This window comes from Cryptomeria japonica, chromosome 8 (assembly GCF_030272615.1).
Source record: "Cryptomeria japonica chromosome 8, Sugi_1.0, whole genome shotgun sequence".
Lineage (NCBI taxonomy): Eukaryota > Viridiplantae > Streptophyta > Pinopsida > Cupressales > Cupressaceae > Cryptomeria > Cryptomeria japonica.
This window is the reverse complement of record NC_081412.1, coordinates 663,970,014-663,991,020: the sequence shown is the minus strand read 5'-3', so window position 1 is coordinate 663,991,020 and position 21,007 is coordinate 663,970,014. Positions and strand designations below refer to the sequence as shown.

The 21,007-nt window shown below is 35.5% G+C and overlaps 1 protein-coding gene and 1 non-coding gene across 2 annotated transcripts; both read left to right on the top strand.

Moving 5' to 3' along the window:
- Window positions 1–13,800: 13,800 nt before the first annotated feature.
- Window positions 13,801–16,591, top strand: LOC131049633 (uncharacterized). The gene is made up of 2 exons (XM_057983694.2): window positions 13,801–14,131; window positions 15,251–16,591. The coding sequence occupies exons 1-2, from the start codon at window positions 13,870–13,872 to the stop codon at window positions 16,552–16,554; spliced, it is 1,566 nt and encodes a 521-aa protein (XP_057839677.2). The 5' UTR covers window positions 13,801–13,869; the 3' UTR covers window positions 16,555–16,591.
- Window positions 16,592–18,423: 1,832 nt separating this feature from the next.
- On the top strand, window positions 18,424–20,726 carry LOC131049662 (uncharacterized). Its single transcript, XR_009358733.1, has 2 exons — window positions 18,424–18,919; window positions 19,398–20,726. It is a non-coding gene; the product is annotated as an uncharacterized LOC131049662 (transcript).
- The last annotated feature ends 281 nt before the right edge of the window (window positions 20,727–21,007 follow it).

Sequence of the window (21,007 nt, the reverse complement as noted above, 5' to 3'; positions counted from 1 at the left end):
ATAGCTTACCCTGTTAGGAGTATCAAGATCTTTAGATCTACCTTGCTAAAGGACTTTTACAAACACTTTTACAAAATGTTGTACCTGGTTAAAGGCTTTACAATTTATAGACCTTGTTAGAGTCTTTTACCCTGTTAAAGGTTTCTAACATAACTCAAAATAATTCAATCAAAATCTTCTACAAAATATCTGCAACTTTACATCTGAAATGTTATAGCAGACTCTATGTGCTCAATATGAAATTACCACGCTCATAGCATATCTCAGTAATTGTTAGATCAACTCGGTGACCGCTTCTGTATTCTCTGTCCCTTAAACTATTTTTTGAAAATCTTCTCAGTGACCTCTGAATACCTCTGTTCAATCATCACATCTTATCTTTTCATAAGATTTTATCTTCAACTCACCATCTTTTTTTTCTTTTTAGATACTCAAATCACTCTTTATATAGATCTCTAAGGTGGTGATCTTGTTCATACATCGATTATACAAACATGTTTTATTGAATGAATAAACATAGAAATTATTTCATTAGATAAATTCCTCAAAATCATACAAAATCTTTAAGTGCAATTCCCTATGAAATAACAGTTCCCTGATCTCGAATCTTGTAACACGTTTCCACATATGTGTCCAGGTTCATTGAATCTGGTAACACATTTCCACTCGGTTTAGATTAACTCGGTGTACCTTCTTTGCTACTCGATGGACATAGGAAATTTACTCAGTAGATAGCTCGGTATATATCATCTCGGTGACTAGCCTTTCTTCTGTAACTGACACCCTTAGTGCTTACCAACTGAATCTTTCTGTAGTATTAACCGACTAGGGTATATAGGATGACTTTGAACATAAAACTAATGACAACTTAGTAAATAGTAACAATCTCCCCTTTTGACATTAGTTTGGTATATTTGACAAAACTCCTTTCAAAGTCATAACACAAAAGCTATATACTTACAAAATGTGACCAAAATGACAGTATATACATTTTTTCAAATACATACTTTGAATACATACTCCCCTTATCAATATGCTGAACAAAACTTGATTTGCATGCCCCTAATGTTCCATGCTCCCCCTGACAATTTCATCTGTACACTTGGATACTCTGTGTATACTCGGTACACTCCCCCTTTTTAACAAACATCAAAACTAGTTACCATTTGGTGGGGGAAACTGATCAAAAATAGATTTATACTTAGTACGAGCATCGTTGAGAGTGTTTGAAAGTGCACCCTTGACACTTTCCATCAAAGAATTCTGAGCATTAATATCAGCTAACAATGAAATTGAACCATCTAGAGTGCTTCCCTCTCCTTGTGTGGACAGTTGGGTAGCTCAGTTGATCTACTCTTGTACTGATGACAGATGGGGAATAAATAATGTCTGAAGAGTCATAATATACATCCTTATATTGTGCTCTTCATTCCTAAGTTCTAACTACTGAGCCATAAAAGTTTGTAGCTTGGTATAAAAATTCTGAGTAGAATTTGGCTCGGTAGTCAGTTGATTTGAGAGATCGATAATCTCTTTTTCAATGGCTTCGGTCTTCTTCTTGATATCTTTAATAAAGAATGAAAATGTACATAATTTCTAGAATAAATAAATAATGTGCTTGAGTTGAGGGGACAACTCAGCAATGAATCCAACAAGCTTGATTTTACCTGTAGCAATGGCTTTCTGCACTTCTTCAATCATTTTGGCAGTTAGCTCTTTGTCTTTTAATTTGCTATGGTATTCTGATGCCTCTACTCCTGATGTTTCCAATTGAGTGAGTAGTTCATCCAATTGCATATGGATGGCTGCATATTTACTTACGGTAGCTTCATGTAGCATGTCTGTCAATAATGCTTTAACCTTCTGAAGTACTCGGTTCTTCTTTTGAATGGTTGTCTATTTTTCTTATTGTGCTTTGGCTTTGCACAGGTCACCAAATTCAATAAGTGCTTGCCCTTTGAGTTTGGAAATGTCAACATTCGGCAGCACAATAGGCTTTGACAAATCTATCTTGAAACTGTGCTTCTTTGCTTTCTTCTCCTTTGATGATGATGCCTTCACCGGTTGAATGAGTACAATGGCTTTGGAGGCTTGATCTTCCTCGGTATGTTGCTCGGTGGGAGCAACACTTTTGTCAGTTTCTATAGCCTCTGTTGTAGCCTTCGGTGATTCCTTGCTTGGGGTCTCAGTGGTAGCAGTTTCAGTGCTTGCAGGAGCTTGAGAAGTTTTCTCGCCTGTGGCCTGAGGGGTAGATTTACCTTGTGTATCCTTGTGATCCTCTTTGCCTTGTTCTATGTCCTGAGGTATCTTAGTTGTCACTTGTTGAGTTACCGGAGGATAGGACTTAACCTGTTCCAAGACTAATTCACTGGTTACCAGTTTGGCATAGGCATTTCCTTCTATCATTTCTTCTTCATGTGCCTCAGTGTCCATGACATCCTCATCTTGTTGAATGGTTGAAGCGGGATTTTCCCGGTAATGTCAACTATTTCTACTTCACCTTGAGGTTCTTCAATCTAAATTCTGAAGATTTCTTGCCATTTTTCTTTAGTTTCCTTTTCGACTTCAAGATAAAGTCCATTCATCATTTTCAAGGCTCTATGATTCACTTGAAAATTTGTTTGGTAGTTTTTGAAATTATTTCTAATATCATCTACCGACATGTCTAGAAAGAGATGTACTAAAACTCTTTCTCTTATCTGCTTCTCCGAGTCCATAGCATATTTCCATATGTTGTCAATGTGAGAGTATAATGCATTTGGAAGAAAGTTACTTACTTCCAATGGAACTACTCGGAATTTGAGAAGTGTACATACAACTGACTCTTCTATTTTTCTCTTTTCTTCTTCTATCTGGGAGTCATATTTAACATACCTGAATGACCCGAATCCTCCATATTGTTTCAATTTGGCACAAAAGTTGTCAACACTATGTACATCTTCCTTTGTGCTTTTAACAATCTGAAATTTATTTTTGTCTTCAGATTCTGTGTCACTTGACTCCTTATTCAAAATGAATCTCCTAGTCGACTTTCTATAAGTCTTTGTAACTTTAGGCAATTCAACATTTTTCTGCCTCTTACCGGGTGACACTGTAGATGATCTAGTGTTAGGTCGTTTCACTGGTGGAGTTGGTGATACCTTAGGTGTATCTTGTTTCTTCCTTTTCAATATTTTTCCCTTTGGAAACTCGGTGCTCAGAGTGATGGCTGCTTCCTGAGCTTCAGATTCTTCCTCAATTGAAAGTTGATCATCTTTCCTACCTGTTGGCTTAGTAGGTGTGGAGGTAGATCCTTCTCCAAATTTCTCAGTTAAGTCTTTTATCATTTTAGTGGCTTTTCTAGTAGCCTTTGGTACAACTATGCTCATTTTTACCTTCTCTTTTACCTCTTCATAGATACCATATCTGATCTCGATCGAGTGCCTTGGAAGTGTCAGAAAGGCATCTATCTGTTGTTGAGTGATCTCAAAATCAATCTCATAACCCATAGGCGGTAAAGATTGAGTTATGGGTTCTACTGCATTGACATAATAGTAGTCAGTGTCCACTTCAAAATATATAGTATCCTTATATTTCTCCACTAGCTGAGGTGGGATCCTATACCTGTTATGCATCTTTTCTTGAAATTTATTAAAGTGGTCATCCATTATCTCATTGAAGTTATCACCTAGCTAATTGATAAAAACATTTATCTGATAGGTGATCGGTCGATGTAGTTCCCAAACAATATTACCGACTGAGGGAAAGAACTTCTAAAAATAGAAGAACATGCACACTAAGAGTGACCCAAACTTTAGTGTGTTAGCAGACATATTTTTCTTAGGTTTCCTTATTGTGTTGAGATTCTCAAAAAGATTCTTCAACAATACTTCACATAGATCAATTTTCATACCCTTTTTCACAATTTTATAGGCCAAATCCACAGCTGCACATAGTACATTGTTCTCTCTCACCGACTGAAAGAAACAATAACCGATGACTCTAATTGCAAACTTTTGTTCTACATCTATTACATTATTCAACTTAAGACCTCTGCAATCAGACTCAACTCTGGTTAAGGTTATCAGTTCCTTCTGTGAAATCATCTTCTGTGCTCGGGCATGGTCGTATATAGGGTATCCGGTGATTATGTGAATAATCTCCTTGGTGATCTTGAACGGTTGGTCTTCTAACCACATAAACTCATCATGCACTCTGCTCAAAACAAATTTGACCCATTGGGGTTTGAAAACTCAAGGATAGGTTAGGGCTTTGGTCAATCCCTTAACCTTGATATGCTCATACTTACTATCCAAGATTCCATCGGTGCAAAGTTCATCATACATGTCCTTAATTTCGGTATGACCTAGCTCTTCTACACAGCACTTAGTATAAAATCTGACATCTTCAACCAATAGAACCCTATTTGGAATAAGAGAAAATGCAGTTTTCTCATCGGGTTCAGATGCCACTTTGAGAGGTAAGGTATACTTCAGTGAGGGCTTCTCAATAGTCTCAACTACAACTGGTTTCTGCAACTTGTGAGCCATTTCAAACTTTGGATTTCTACTAATAAAATAGCCAGGGTTTCAACTAACCAGAAAATGCTTCCGACTTAGTAAATATAATGCAAATATTCACAACTAATATTGATCGGTTAACTTGCTTGAAAATGCCTTGAATTTGCTCTGAAATGTTTGATCGCCTTTGATTTGCTTAGCTCTGCTCTTTTGAAAACTGATAAGTGTAAAATGACCGCACAAAGAACTTAAAATACACCCTTTACCTTATCGGGCTTCGTGCAGTTAGGTAAGATAAGCATTAAATGCACTTGTTTACACTTTACCAACTGACTTCCTTAAATGCTTTTACCGACTAAACAGGTTTACTGTATTTACCGACTTCACTGGTAAATTATAAGACTAGATACAATTTCAGAAATGTTAACACATCTTAGCTATGCATATTTTGGAGTTATTTCCATGATTAAAATAGGAACTATTAAGATCTAACCTTGTGAAGATGCAGTCCCTTCATACCTTTATTGATTAATTGGAAGTAGATGCACCTAACTCAGTAGGTAAGGTGCTTTCTTCATTATTTGATCCATTTTCCTTCTTTTTCCATATTTTCTGTAATTTGATTCTTATCTCTTCAGTATCTCCTCTGGGTTGATCTCTGCAATCTTTAGCCAAGTGCCCAACTTTATGACAATGAAAGCATGTCATTCTAGGATTTCTCCATGATCTCCGATTGTTCATTCTAAACCTTATCATACAATTTACACTTATATGTCCATACCTTCCATAACATTCACACCATATTATTGTATTGTAATCCCATGGTACTGCAGTGTATTGTCAATTGAGATCTGTGTGAGTTTGGTAGCTTCTTTCATTTTCTCACTGTGGAGACCACATGTAGTTTTTCTTCTTAAACCAACACTTCTCAGTATTGTGTCCATATCTATTGCAGTTTTTGCAAAATCCCTTGAATTTTGCCTTTTGATAATTACTAACAGACTTTGTCCTACATTGTTTAGATGTGTGACCATACTTATTACAATTGTAACAATAACTATCAGACCTAGTGACATTCGGTAGCTTACCTTTTTTGATTTGGCACATGTTGGCAGTATGTCCTTGTTTTCAACAGTAGTTGCAAATAGGCTTGTTATATTTCACCTTATCTTTGTTTCCAGCCTTCCTTGATGATTCTTCTTTCTCGGTGGTGTTGATTCCTTTGTCGGTAGAGTTGTTTCTTTTGTAACCGAGTCCGGCAGATTTGTTGGGTGATCTTGTGTTTAGTTGCTCATCCAACATTCTTGACGCTTCATAACTTTTCTTTAGTGTTTCTTTTGACTTCTTTTCTACTTCAATTTCATCAGTCAATCTTGATAATTCAAGTTTCAATGCTTGGTTCTCATTTTCTTTCAAAGTTGCTTCATGATGTGCATGACTCAATTGATCAGATAGATTATGTTGAATTCCAGTCATCCTTGTGATTTCATCATCCTTTTCAGATACCAATGCTTCCAGCTGTTGTTTTTTTGTTTCTATACCTTTTATGTTATCTTCAATTGTTCTCAATGCATCAAGATTTTCAGTCATCTGTGTGTTGAAATATTCATGTTCCCTTCTCATTACTTTAAGCTGACCATTCAGTGCTTTGTTCTTTTCTTTCAATTCTATAATAATTTCTTCAGACTCTTCTGATATGATGTTGTCAAATGATGTCTCAGTTTGTTCCACCAACTCTTGTGAGTTCTGTAAATCATCAAACAATCTTCTTCTTAATTTCAGTGATTTTTGCATTTGTCTCTGCATGTCTGCAATTACTTGATTAGCATGATCCAATTCTTCTTGGAGATTCACAATTCTGCATGATTGTTTATAGCCTTCCATTGATGGGATCTTTCTCTTTAGGTTGTAAAACCCTTTTCCAACAGTATAGCTCTAATACCAATTGTTAGGTTCAACAATGAAAGCTAATGTACAGAGAGGGGAGGGCTGAATCAGTACTTCAAAACTTTTCTTCAAAAACAATCTTACTGATAAACATAAATTGTATATAGTTGATCTCATAATATATAAAGCCAAAACACAATTATAGAAATTACATCCATACACATTTCACTCCATAACACAAAGATTTTGGTTACACAGAAACTCTTGGTTAGAGAGAAAAACTGTGGTGGGGATGGCACCCACAACTTCACTACTGCAATAATAAAGGTTGCTCCGTTAGAGCTACATGTTTAGCTATTTCTGATAGCTTACCTTGTTAGGAGTATCAAGATCTTTAGATCTACCTTGCTAAAGGATTTTTACAAACACTTTTACAAAATGTTGTACCTAGTTAAAGGCTTTACAATTTATAGACCTTGTTAGAGTCTTTTACCCTGTTAAAGGTTTCTAACACAACTCAAAATAATTCAATCAAAATCTTTTACAACATATCTGCAACTTTACATCTGAAATGTTATAGCGGACTCTATGTGCTCAATATGAAATTACCATGCTCATAGCATACCTCGGTAATTGTTAGATCAACTCGGTGACCTCTTCTGTATTCTCTGTCCCTTAAACTGTTTTCTGAAAATCGTCTCGGTGACCTCTGAATACCTTTGTTCAATCATCACATCTTATCTTTTCATAAGATTTTATCTTCAACTCACCAACTTTTTTTTTCTTTTTAGATACTCAAATCACTCTTTATATAGATCTCTAAGGTGGTGATCTTGTTCATACATTGATTATACAAACATGTTTTATCGAATGAATAAACATAGAAATTATTTCATTGGATAAACTTCCTCAAAATCATACAAAATCTTTAAGTGTAATTCCCTATGAAATAACGGTTCCCTGATCTTGAATCTTGTAACACATTTCCACATATGTGTCCAGGTTCATTGAATCTAGTAACATGTTTCCACTCAATTCAGATTAACTCGGTGTACCTTCTTTTCTACTCAGTGGACATAGGAAATTTACTCGGTAGACAGCTCGGTATATATCATCTCAGTGACTAGCCTTTCTTCTGTAACCGACACCCTTAGTGCTTACCGACTGAATCTTTCTGTAGTATTAACCGACTATGGTATATAGGATGACTTTGAACATAAAACTAATGACAACTTAGTAAATAGTAACAACAAGGTCTCCATCTTCTTCCAGATCTCATGTGAAGTCTGCAAACCCATCACATTAGTCATCTCTGAATCAGTCAAGGCACTCAACAATGCTTCCTTTTCTCTTATGTTATGTTCAGCATCCTTGATCTCAGTAGAAGTAACTGATCCATTATGAGGAACATTGTAGACATTCTTTTTAATCTTCCAATACTCATCTCCAAGACATTTCAAGTGAACTTTCATCTTGTCCTTCCAAACAGTATAATTGCTTCCATCAAATATAGGAATTTCCTTCTTGAACACATAAGCTTCCATCTTGGATCTCCTCAAGAAGTCAAGCTTCTTTCAGACGATCTAGCTCTGATACCAATTGTTAGCAACAACCAAGAAGGAAAAATTGAGAGGGGGGTGAATCAGTTTTCACCAGATCTCACAATTTAAGCACAATCTCAGATCTAAACAACAACAACAACAACAACAATGAAGATAAGAACAATGATACCAAAACACATAACACCAAGATTTTGACATGGAAAACCCAATTTAGGGAAAAACCATGGTGGGAGCCTACCCACAATAAGTTGATACTTTGCAATAGTATATGTAAATATTACAATGGGGAATGCACATGTATTCAGGCACATTGCCTAGAGCTCACTGCTCAAAATAAGAAGACCAAGAAGGATCCAACCCTCAAGGAAGGTTCACTACCTTACAATAATGATCAGACTACAATCCAGATTACATGAACTATAAAATTAGCATCTCCTTATGCCTTATGACAGTTTCGATTAAGAACATTTGTTTGCCCTGTAACAATCTCTGTTCAATACACCACACCGAAGGATAAATTCGTTTATGCACCACATACACCACTCTCTGATAGTGTAGACACAACACCGATACCAAATTGCATGACTATACCACCTATTTATACAAATCATCAACCTTGACTACAAGGTCAGCCAAACCCTCAAACCTCAATTATAAAATTACATCTCATGATACATAAATAAGCCACCAGACCAATATAATAACATATATGACATAGCATGGACCCAAATCGAATCTCCAAACATGCATCACCACCAGAAATCTCGCCAAGATCAACCACAACATGTTACACCACCAAGAATAACACATAACACGAAGAATATCATTGGATCAACAAAATTACCAAGAATGCACACAATAATCAATGCAGACCACCAAGATAAATAGGACACGATCAGGAAACACCAACAAGAACATTACAACCATCTGCAATAGTTGCACCAACACAACTTATGCATATCTTCATTGATCAACACACTAGCTTACATGAACACTCAACAACAACAATTCAGACTAAAAGGATAACTTTCGGAGCACCAAATCATGAACCATCTAAACTAAAGATACACATGAAAATCCAAAACATTATCCCAAATTCACAGCCAAAGATGATCATACCAGAGCTCACCGAAGGAAATACCAAACTCTACCAACCACTACATAGAAAGACTGAACTACAAACCGGACCAAATAATATGATCAAGAAATCTCCTGGATCATTGAAACAAATAAGGAATGAAGTATTATAACATCCCATATATATAAACCATCCATATCAGCTCAATGCAACCACTGGAACACCAAATAGCTCAATGCAACACCGGAATATGTTGGCATCAATGACAACAACATATCCTAGCAGCAGCAATATCCAATAGTATTGGTTGACGAGTAGGAAGAGAAGAAGGGATAACCGGAGGAGGACTAGGTTGCCCATTGTTCCTCATATTATATTGATGGGCAATCAAATTATAACTCTCTCGAGTGATTTGTTTGGCATATTCATAAGGAATCTTAGTGGGATAACCCCCTTGCACAATAATAACTAGTTTCTTAGGAGTGAAAAAGGCATCATTACTATAACCACCTTGAACCACAAAAAGAGGTTTATTGGGAGGTTGAGAATTTTGAGTCACAAAAAGAGACTTATTAGGAGTTTCATAACCATTCATATGTATCACATCGATCAAAGATGATTTGGGAATATTTGAGGAAGGCCTAGTATAGTTGAAATAATCAAGTGGTTCATAAAGAGGATTATTAACCTTAAATATTTCTTCATGAATAGGATTTTCTTCGGATTGAATGAAAGGGACATCCTCATAGAGGGGATAGTTAATGATGGTGAACCCTTGTAACCTAAGAGAATTCTCTTGTTCCAAAGTATCCTTACAAGGGAAGTACATTTTAGGAGAAGAATCAACATCATTCCTATGATGAGGATTATTGAAAGAAGTGTTGATAGTCTCTTCTTGCACCAAAATGTTATCATGGATAGGATCAATTTTGGGAGAGGAACTAGCACTAGTCATTAATGCTTCATCCTTAGAGGGAAGGTTATTGAAAGAAGGTATAGTGTTACTAGGAAAGGTAGTCATCATATCATCCTCTATCACCAAAGGATCCACATGGGGGAGGTACACTCTAGGAGAAGGATGAGCATTTTTCTTCCAAGCTTCATCCTTGAGAGGGAGATCTTTGAAAGAAATATCAACAATCTCTTCTTGAACTAATATGTCCTCATGATTAGAGCCAATTTGGAGAGAGGGAATAGCACTAGTCATTAATGCTTCATCCTTAGAAGGGAGAGCATTAATAAAGGTGTTATTGAAATCATCCTCTTGCCTCAAAATGTCCTTTGTAGGATCTTTAGGAAAGGGTTGAAGGATCATAAGAAGGTCTAAGAAACTATCATGATGCAAAGACAAGTTGACCAAAGGTCAACGTTTCATCATAGAATTAAGGACGTGGAATTGTGTTTGGGGTAGCACCCCAAAAAAAAAATTAGCATAAAAAGATTTGAAAATGTCCTTTTTATATATATACAATGCAATGCAATGAAAAGAAACAATGCAAGGAAAGAAGGAAAACTAAATGTCTAAGCAATGAAACAATTATGTGATTAACTAAGTGCAAGCATATGAAATAAGAAATGATTGCAAAATGATGTTTAAGTGCATACAAATTAGATTTAAAAATGAAAATCAAAGTTAATGCAAGTGTAAGAATGTCGGGTTCACCAAAATGTAGAGGTGTAATTTGGAACTAGAGTTTGACCAAATAGGATAAGACTACCAATTAACCAAATTAGCCAATACATTGAAAAAGGGGTGAATTCAATAGATATAGCCTCAATCCAACTAAGAAAAGGGCCAATATTTCTAATTAGATTTATTGGTTACGGTTTGGTTTCCTCTTTCTAAATTGAATTATGAAAATGCTAAAATTGGGATAAAATAGGGAAATTCTGATGTGAATTGGCCGAAACAATAAGCTACAATCATTGTACGGAGACACTAACATGGATCTAAGAAAAAGAATATGATTTGGATCTATTCCCAAAAGTTCAACCTGATTTTTCGGGACCAGGTTGCTCCAATTCGGCTTGGTCCTCTGAAAAAATGCTTTGTCAGAAGTTGAACCTATTTGTCTCTATGAATTATGTCGATCCTCCTGAACGCAGCTCTATACCTATTTCCTACACACATAAAGAAAAGGGAAAATGTTGGGAATAGGGATTTGCCTAATTCAAACCCCGATTTGGGAATTAACCTTAAATGAAATAATACAAATACTAAAATAAATACTAAATAGATATACCTCAGATCTGAAATTGTTGATAATTATTATTTTCTCTTTGAATGTAATCACATATGTTGTATGAAATGGCATGACAAACTCAAAACCCTAATCACACACACACATGCTTGCATAAGAATGATGTAAGTTTGCTCCATAATGGTTAAAGGATGAATATGCAGCCTTGAAGATCTCTGAAAATGCTTGATAATGAATGCTTCACGGATGCATGAATGTTAGGATATGGAGACTTAAAATGCTTAGATCAAATTAGGTTGATAAAATATTTTTATATAGGGGCATCTAGGTAAATTATCGATTAGGCCGACCTCCAACGATCATGCGGAGCCATGAAGATCAAAACTCATCGATAAGATATGGCCCCTACCCTATTTCAAATTGGGTCTGGATTAAGTGGGAACATGTTGTTGGCATCATGGTTCGGACCATGGTGTTGGCATCATGATCCAACACCCTGGTCATACCACTATCAAGACCAAGATAGTGCCAAAATGGGATGGGTATCCCATGGTAGGACCCACAAAAGGTTGTTCATGGCCTCAAAGCTAGAGAATAGGCAGAAAACAGACCTAGAAATGAGATGAGGATAGGACATGCTAAAGTAGCGGCACAAACATGAGGTGTAAATTGGACCGGTGATGATTTAAGATTCTACAACTTTGTTTCAAAAATATCTTGGAATAAAAATAAATTGCAAATCCTATGGTGGATCAAATCTATAGCTCTAGGTTGATCCCACAGGCTCAAATTTGTTTTCTAGCCTATGGATTTGATCTAGTGAATTGCACACCTTTTCTTTTTAGTTCACTTGATTCTCCACTCTTTGCTAACTATCAAGGATTGGTGGTATTTAAAATTACCTTGGGCGATTGTTAGCTCACAAGGGTCATTTTGTCCTAGGTCAATTCCCTTGACTAGACCAACTTCATGATCATTAAAATGGTCAAAGACAACACTCTTTTGTCATGCAAATGCTCTAGAATAATTTGATGATAATTTGGTTCCTTCAAGCACTTCAAAACTAAGTGTTTTTACAATGATTTTTCTCTTTATTGCATATGATTTTTGGATGTAATTATATAATTCTTGAATGCACATTGAATGTCTTTAAATACCACTACATAGTAATAATTTGTCTAAAAAATGCACCAAGACAACTCATGGTGGGAATAGAATGGGAAGGGCTTTACAAAAAATGAATTTGGATTTTTAAATCTCAAGGATCAATTTTATGGGTGGTGACATCAATCTTGCAATAAGGAATTCATTATGTTGATATAAGAAATGAATGCCAAGATAAGAGTAATAAGAAATTGATAATGTCGATAGAAGAAATGAATGCCAAGATAAGAGTAATAAGAAATTGATAATGTTGATAGAAGAAATGAATGCCAAGACATAGGAGCAATAATAGACACAATAAATACAAAATATATGTAAACATGTGTAAAACAAATATAATAAGATAAAAATATGTGAAATTTAAATAAACTAGCATGCCTATATTTTAAAAATCTATGTAAAATACATTGACGGATATCAAGTTTAAAAAATAAAATAAAAGCAAGAAAGTAATCTTTATCTAGTGCAGCCATTTGCTATTTTTCTTAAAAAATCAAGATAAAGATCACAGCAAATTTCATAAAAATAAGATAAAAAATCTGCTTTCTAACAATTAGCCTTTGGCTTTGTAAAGGGTCAGCGCCCTTCTTAACGCTGCTTTGTTTTAAAAACAATTAGCATTAGTTATCGCTAATTGTAGAGGGATTGTGGTCTCTTTGTTAAGAGTCAGCGCCCTAGTTAACACTGCTTTTTTAATCAAAAATAATTAGCCAAATAATAATAATTTTTTTTAAAATAACCATTTAAACAGCAGTCTACATTTATTGTTTTTCTTTTTCTTTGAGGGATAAGAAAGGTGGTGTCCTTGTAGAGTTATGCCTATAGACGAAATAATTAAAAAATGATTCTAACTTACATAAATTGCAAATTCCAACTTCACATAAATTGCACTTTAGGAACTCCAAACTAAATGAATATTAAAATGAATATGCAAATTTCACTATTACAATCTTATATGATTGAATTTGAAAACACTTACAAAATATTTGATTTGTAGAATTGTAAGAAGTAAACGAATCTAACTACATATAAATTGCACGAACATAAATTGTACTTTACTAATTCCAAACTAAATTACAATCTTATATAATTGGATTTGAAAACAATTACAAAACATTTGATTGCAAGAAATTCTCCACTCCTCTCCTGTTCACACCTGAACTACTCAATCCAGTTTATTATCTCATTCATTGAGAGACATTAGAAAATCCAAAATACAAGCTGGCAGCACTAGTGGATCCAAACTGGTGATCATGATCAATTCAAAGCTTACCCAAACAATAAAAGAAGCGTGACAAACGCAGAAAGGAAGCTCCCAAATCAAAAGACAAACAACATAACTTTCACTTCCACAAAGGACACCATCTCATATAATTAGCTTATCTTACTCTAATGGAGGCAACAGTAACTTAGAGGACTGTACATATACATTAATAGAGGAGAAATATGGAGAGCAAAGCCATCAAATAATAGGAACGATGGAGGAGAAGGGGACATTCAGAGAGGAAATGGGCAGCAATGGAGTTTTCAGTAATAAAAGGAGGTTGAAAAGATTGTTATGTTCTTGGGCTTGCTTATGGAGAATTTTTCTCATTCTCTCTCTTCTCTTCTACACTCAATTGTTATTCTCCTCTGATCTTCTTCAATGGAGGCATTGTGATACCACAACAGGAACAGCAGAGGAAACTACAGCCATCATTGCTTCAAGTGCAAAATTAACTACTGATTCTACTTATTCAGGTATATTTTTGCAGCAGGAATTTTTAGTTTATTGGATTTAGAAATCCACCAGTTATTCTTAAAATGAGTCTATGGGTTTGGGACATGGATTTGTATTAGGACAAATAGAGGGTTATATTGTGAAGGGAATTTGGAATTTCATAATTTTAAAATGAGGAGTCGATGAGTTTAAGACTTGGATTCAAATTAGAAGAAATAGATGTTTTAGTATAAAAGAGGTTTAAAATAATAAGATTTTGTGACAGGTAATAGGATAATTATTTGTCATTTATGATAGGAATGAAGTACAAAATTACTATCGATTGTTTGATTATGACAAAATATGAAGAGGTTATTAAAGAGGTTAGGATTCTTAATTAATTATTTCATAATGATAATAAATTTGATCTTTGACCTTTGATTTTGACCTTTGATTCTTGACCTTGCTGCAAAATTTTAAGATATCTTAAAGAGGAAAGGTGAAACTTCTTGTGTAAGCAGTGAACTGGTATCGTCTTAATGTAAAGATGAAATTTTATCATTTTCTTTATCTAAATTTAATGCTACTAAATTGTATGTAGAAGACAGTTTGAAAAATATTGGTGGGTGTAGAGAAAACCCTTCATAGGGCAAGCTACTTTCTTTGGGATAATTATCTTTGTTTTGTGCATGAAAAATTTGAAAAAAAATGTGTATGTTTTTTTGAATTAAGGTTGTTTATGAATCTATCTTTAGGAAAAGGAAAAGTCTTGATGATGGATTGTTGAGTGCAATCCAAAACATTGATTCAAAAAAGCATGCACGTTTTTTTCCAAAAACTCATGCATATGGACTGTGGAAAGCTCATGGCTACTATCTCTGTTTTGAATTTTATCTTTTTTATTTTTTTGTTGTCAAAGGATACACCGGACCCAGCCCTGCACCCATTTTTGAGGGGAGCTGGGGCAAGACTAATCCCTTGGGGTGTGGGTGAGGGCACATGCATTACACACACCAGATAAACATTGGGTTTGGAGAGTCGAACTCCAGACCAATGGGGAGCAAAAGCCTACTCTCCTACCTGTCGCGGGCTTGTTTTGAATATTTTTGTAAGATGTAATCCCTTAAATATATGTTCTAAAAGTAACTTTGTCGATGCAGGGGACCTTTGTGAATTGCAGACAGCATGGAACACCCTCACTTTCGGCTCTAACCCATCTCCAAAGCACCTCAAGATTGCCTTGTTTGTTAAAAAATGGCCAAGCAGGAGAAAGGCCGCGGGTCTAGAACGTCATGCCCAAACCCTACATCGAATCCTTGCACAAAGAGGACATAAAGTCCATGTTTTCACAAGACTTCTCCAAGAGCCAATTGAAGTTCTCAGGGATGACAAAGCCATGCAATTTCACTTCAACAATTATTCTGGTCCAGGCAAAGCGTCTTCATGGTCTCTCTTTCAGAAAATAAGCAAGAAAGTGAATGGCTTTGACATTATACATAGTGAAAGTGTATCCTTACCCGACAAATATGCCAAGGGGTTGCCCAATGTTGTGGCCACCTGGCATGGGATTGCTTATGAGATCATACATTCAGACATTGTTCAGGATCTTGCAAGAGATCCAGTGGAGCCAAGGAGTCACACCCTAGAGCGAGCCCTAAAAGGAAGAGTGGGAAAAGTAGTGGAAGAAATCAAATTCTTTCCCAATTACAGACACCACATTGCCATCAGTGACTATGCGGGGGATGTGTTGAGGAAAATCTATATGTTACCAGTGGAAAACATACATATAATTTTGAATGGTGTGGACCCAAAAATGTTTAGACCTAACCCAGTTAGAGGCCAAGCATTTCGAGCCCTGCACAATGTGCCTCAAAATGCACAACTGGTTGTAGGGATGGCAGGACGACTGGTTAGAGACAAAGGACATCCTATGGTCTTCAGAGTTCTTCGTGAGATGTTTATGGGTAATCAAAATAAAAATATGTTTTTTCTGATTGCAGGGGATGGGCCTTGGGCTTCTAGATATACAGAACTTGGATCTAATATCAAGGTTGTGGGTTCTCTAAGCTCGGATCAATTGGGAGACTTTTATAATGCTTTGGATATATTTATGAATCCTACATTGAGGGCCCAAGGATTGGACCTTACATTGCTTGAAGCCATGTTCTGTGGGAAGCCTTTGTTGGCTACCCATTTTAGTAGCATTATAAGGAGCGTTGTTCCAAGTGAAGAATTTGGATACACTTTCAGCCCAACTCATGAATCCCTCAAGAAGGGATTGGAGAGAGTTTTAGAGGATGGGAAGAAGGTGGTAAAGAAAAAGGGAAGGGCTTGTAGGAAAAGAGCTACTCTCTTGTTTACTGCTGAAAAAATGGCATCTGCTTATGAGCGATTGTTTCTTTGTATTGCAAAGGGGCATAAGAATGGTACTGACTTATGTAAGTATCCCCTTAATTTTGACTGATTTCAAAGCCTATCTATTTGGTTTTCCCACTTGATTATGCTTCATGTAGTCCTTATTAATTTTCAAACTTTATTTCTATAATTCATTGAAGGCCCTACACACTACAATAGTATAATGTTCAACAAAGTTGTTGCATGAATATAAGTTAATTGTAAAATTGAGATTGATAATGTTAATATAAATTCTCATTGTCTATGATATAAATTATGTAATATTTACAAGACAGTCAAAATCATATTTGTTGAGACTCTCTACATACTATCTACATACTATCTTATATATGGATATTTTTACATAAAACATATACTACTTCATTTAATATAAATGAACTTTTCATTAACATAAAATCAATCACAATATTTTGTTTTGTTTAAATATTTGTGGGTAGGGTATTCCTCAAAAGCATATTCAAAGATTAGGTTGGCAAGGCCTAGACCCCACATGGAATTTGCCTTGTCACCATGCAAAACCTTACCAAAAGTTTTCTTTTGTTTTGTTTTGTTTGTTTCTTCTTCTTTAATCCTTCTCTTTGACAAAGCAAACCATGTTAAGGTGATTCTCAATCATTGTCCTTAGCTTGTCCATATCAAGAATTAATGTTATGAGTGGTATGATCAATCTCACAATAGGGAATTGATAATATTGATATAAGAAACGAATGCCAAGATATAGGAACAATAAGAGACATAATAAATGCAAAATATATGTAAATTTTCAGATTTTTCTAAAAATCGGCAAAAAAAAAAAGGTTAATTTTTAGATTTGTACTTAAAAGGAAGTTTTCTTTCAATTTTGGAGAAAATGGAATGAAGAATGAAGAAAAATTAATGAAGTTCCATGAGGTTTTTTGGTGTCTTCTATTCAAAAATGCAAATAAATTTTATGTTGTGAAAATTGGTTGCATGATCTCTCGCTTCTTCTCTTCTATGAGGTTGGCACATATTGTATCTAGGCAATGGAAGTTATCCTTTGGGCCCATGTTTAAGTCTCCTTCCACCCTTCACATGTACATATTTTCTTTCTTATTTTCTCTCTATTGAAGAGGGTCTTTTTCCTATGGGGGTTTCTACTTTACTCAAAAGTGTGAGAGATTCTTTGTACATGGATACCTAACCTTACCTTATAGCTAGGCTCTGTACTTGCATCTTTTTCTATTATCCCTAATTTACACTTATGTGGGATTTTTGGTGTAAATAAAAACTTCTATCTAATCGATTTCCCTATTGGTACTTATAGTCTAATTATGTTTACTTACGAAATATAATATTTTTGTCTCGTGTCATAATGTAAAGACACTTTTTATCATCTTATTGTCCTAGGTCTCACCCTTATCTATATAGACAAGGGTTTCCTCTTTGTATATAATGTACCATATTGTTTGCTTTATATCAATTCTTGACAACATAGCATTTTCTTTGCTTCTCTTTTGTGTGGGTTGCAGGTGGTCCCTGATTCTTGTGGAATTCAATATCAACTCTTACAATATAGTGGAAATTCACTACAAATAGAATATTGAAAAATAAAACCTTCATAACAAATGCATTTACATGAAAAGCATAAAAAAAATTACATCGAAAGCATAAAAAAATATATCAAAAATAAATGTGTACCTTAAAGGAGTCATAATGACAAGGGTTGAGGATTGGATTATATGTGTGTATCACTTTGCAATACTCACACAGTGTGCAAATTTCACCATTAGAACCATATACGATGAATATGAAGACAACTGCAAAACATTTGATTCGTGTAATTGCAAGAAGTGTCCTTTCGTCTCCTCTTCACACGTGAACTGCGGAATTCAAATGCACGTCCCATCTAATGCAAGACATTAAAAAATCCAAAATACAAGTTGGGGACAATTGGATCCAAACTGGTGATCACGATCAATTCAAAGGTCACCCACACGATAAAAGAAGCTTGGCAAACCCTGAAAGGAAGCTCCCAAATCAAAAGACAAGAACATAACTTTCACTGCCACAAAGGACACCATCTCATATAATTAGCTTAGCGTACTCCAATGGAGGCAACTGACTCGAGGACTGTACATGTACATTAATAGAAAAGAAAGATGGAGAACAAGGGCATCAAACAATGGGAAAGATGGAGGAGAAGGGGACATTCAGAGAGGAAATGGGCAGCAATGGAGTTTTCAGTAATAAACGGAAGTTGAAAAGGTTGCCATGTTCTTGGGCTTGCTTGTGGAGAATTTTTCTCGTTCTCTCTCTTCTCTTCTACACTCAATTGTTATTGTCTTCTGATCATCTTCAATGGAAGGATTCTGTTACCACAACAAGAACAGCAGCAGAAACTGTAACCATCATTGCTTCAAGTTCAAACTTAACTAGTGCTTCTACTTATTCAGGTACATGGTCATCTTAAGGTACTTAAATTATAGTTCATTTTTGCAGCAGAAAAGGTGAAACTTCTTGTGTAAGGAGTGAAGTGGCATTATCTTTGATAAAAAAAGAATGTAAGGATGGAATTTTATCATTTTCTTAACTAAATTATATGCTACTAGATTGTATGCAGAAGACAGTTTGAAAAGTATTGGTGGGTGCAGAGAAAACACTCATGGGCAAGCTATTGTCTGTTGTACATGAGTTTTTCGGGAAAACTGTGTATGTTTTTTCAAATTAATGTTTCAGATTGCATTCAGCAATCTGTTATCAAGAAGAGGAAAAATGTTGATGATAGATTGCTAAATACAATACGAAACATTGATTCAAAAAAGCATATATATTTTTTCCATACACGTAGTACATAGACTGTGGAAAGCTCAGACCTGCTATCTTTGTTTTGAATATTTTTTTTTAAAGATATATTCCACTTTATCTATGCAGGAGACCTACGTGAATTGCAAACGGCGTGGAACACGCTCACTTTTGGCTCTGACCCATCTCCAAAGCAACTAAAGATTGCCCTTTTTGTTAAAAAATGGCCAAGCAAAGGCAAGGCCGGGGGCTTAGAACGCCATGCCCAAACCCTCCATAGAATCCTTGCACAAAGAGGACATATAGTCCATGTTTTCACAGCACTTCTCCAAGACCCAATTGAAGTTCTCAGCGATGACAAAGCCAAGCACTTTCACTTCAGCAACCATTCTGATCCAGGCAAAGCGTCTTCATGGTCTCTCTTTCAGAACATAAGCCAAAAAGTGAATGGCTTTGACATTATACATAGTGAAAGTGTATGCTTACCTCATAAGTATGCCAAGGGACTGCCCAATGTTGTAGCCACTTGGCATGGAATAGCGTATGAGGTCATACATTCAGACATTGTTCAAGAGCTTGCAAGAGATCCAGGGGAGCCAAGGGGTCAAACCCTAGAGCAATCCCTAAAAGGAAGGTTGCGAAAAGTAGTGGACGAAATCAAATTCTTTTCAAATTACAGACACCACATCACCACCAGTGACTATGTGGGGGATGTGTTGAGGACAATCTATATGTTACCAATGGAAAACATACATATAATTTTGAATGGCGTTGACCCAAGAGTGTTTAGACCTAACCCAGTTAGAGGCCAAGCATTTCGAGCCCTGCACAATGTGCCTGAAAATGCACAGCTTGTTGTAGGGATGGCAGGACGGTTGGTTAGAGATAAAGGACATCCTATGGTCTTCAAAGTTCTTCATGAGATATTTATGGGTAATTAAAATAGAAATTTGTTTTTTCTGATTGCTGGGGATGGGCCTTGGGCTTCTAGATATACAGAACTGGGATCTAATATTAAGGTTGTGGGTTCTTTGAGCTCTGATCAGTTGGGGGACTTTTATAATGCTTTGGATATATTTATGAATCCTACATTGAGGGCCCAAGGATTGGACCATACGTTGCTTGAAGCCATGTTGTGTGAGAAGCCTCTGTTGGCTACCCATTTTAGTAGCATTACAAGGAGTGTTGTTCTAAGTGAAGAGTTTGGATACACTTTCAGCCCAACTCATGAATCCCTCAAGAAGAGATTGGAGAGAGTTTTAGAGGATGGGAAGAAGGTGGTAGAGAAGAAGGGAAGGGCTTGTAGGAGAAGAGCTACTCTCCTGTTTACTGGTGAAAAAATGGCATCTGCTTATGAGCGATTGTTTCTTTGTATTGCAATGGGGCATAAGAATGGTACTGATTTATGTAATTATCCCCTTAATTTTGATTGATTTCAAAGCCTATCTATATGGTTCTCCCAATGTATTATTTATTAATTCTCAAACTTTATTTTTCATTATTCATTGAAGGCCCTACACATTACAATAGTTATAATGTTCAGAAAAAATGTGAATCTAAGTAAATTCTAGATTGGAGATTGATCATGTTAATGCAAATACTCACTATCTAACAAAATGTTTTAACAAATCATAGAAATAATGTAATATTAATGTATGGATATTTTTACATAGAGCATGTACTACTTTATTTCGTGTGAATCAATTTTTCATTAATAAAAAATCAATCATAATATTTCA

Excerpts from the sequence above, each read along its gene's own strand:
- LOC131049633 (XM_057983694.2), top strand. The coding sequence starts at position 13,870 with ATGGAGGAGAAGGGGACATTCAGAGAGGAAATGGGCAGCAATGGAGTT. Across the intron at positions 14,132-15,250 it reads TACTGATTCTACTTATTCAG|GGGACCTTTGTGAATTGCAG; the intron begins GTATATTTTTGC and ends TTGTCGATGCAG.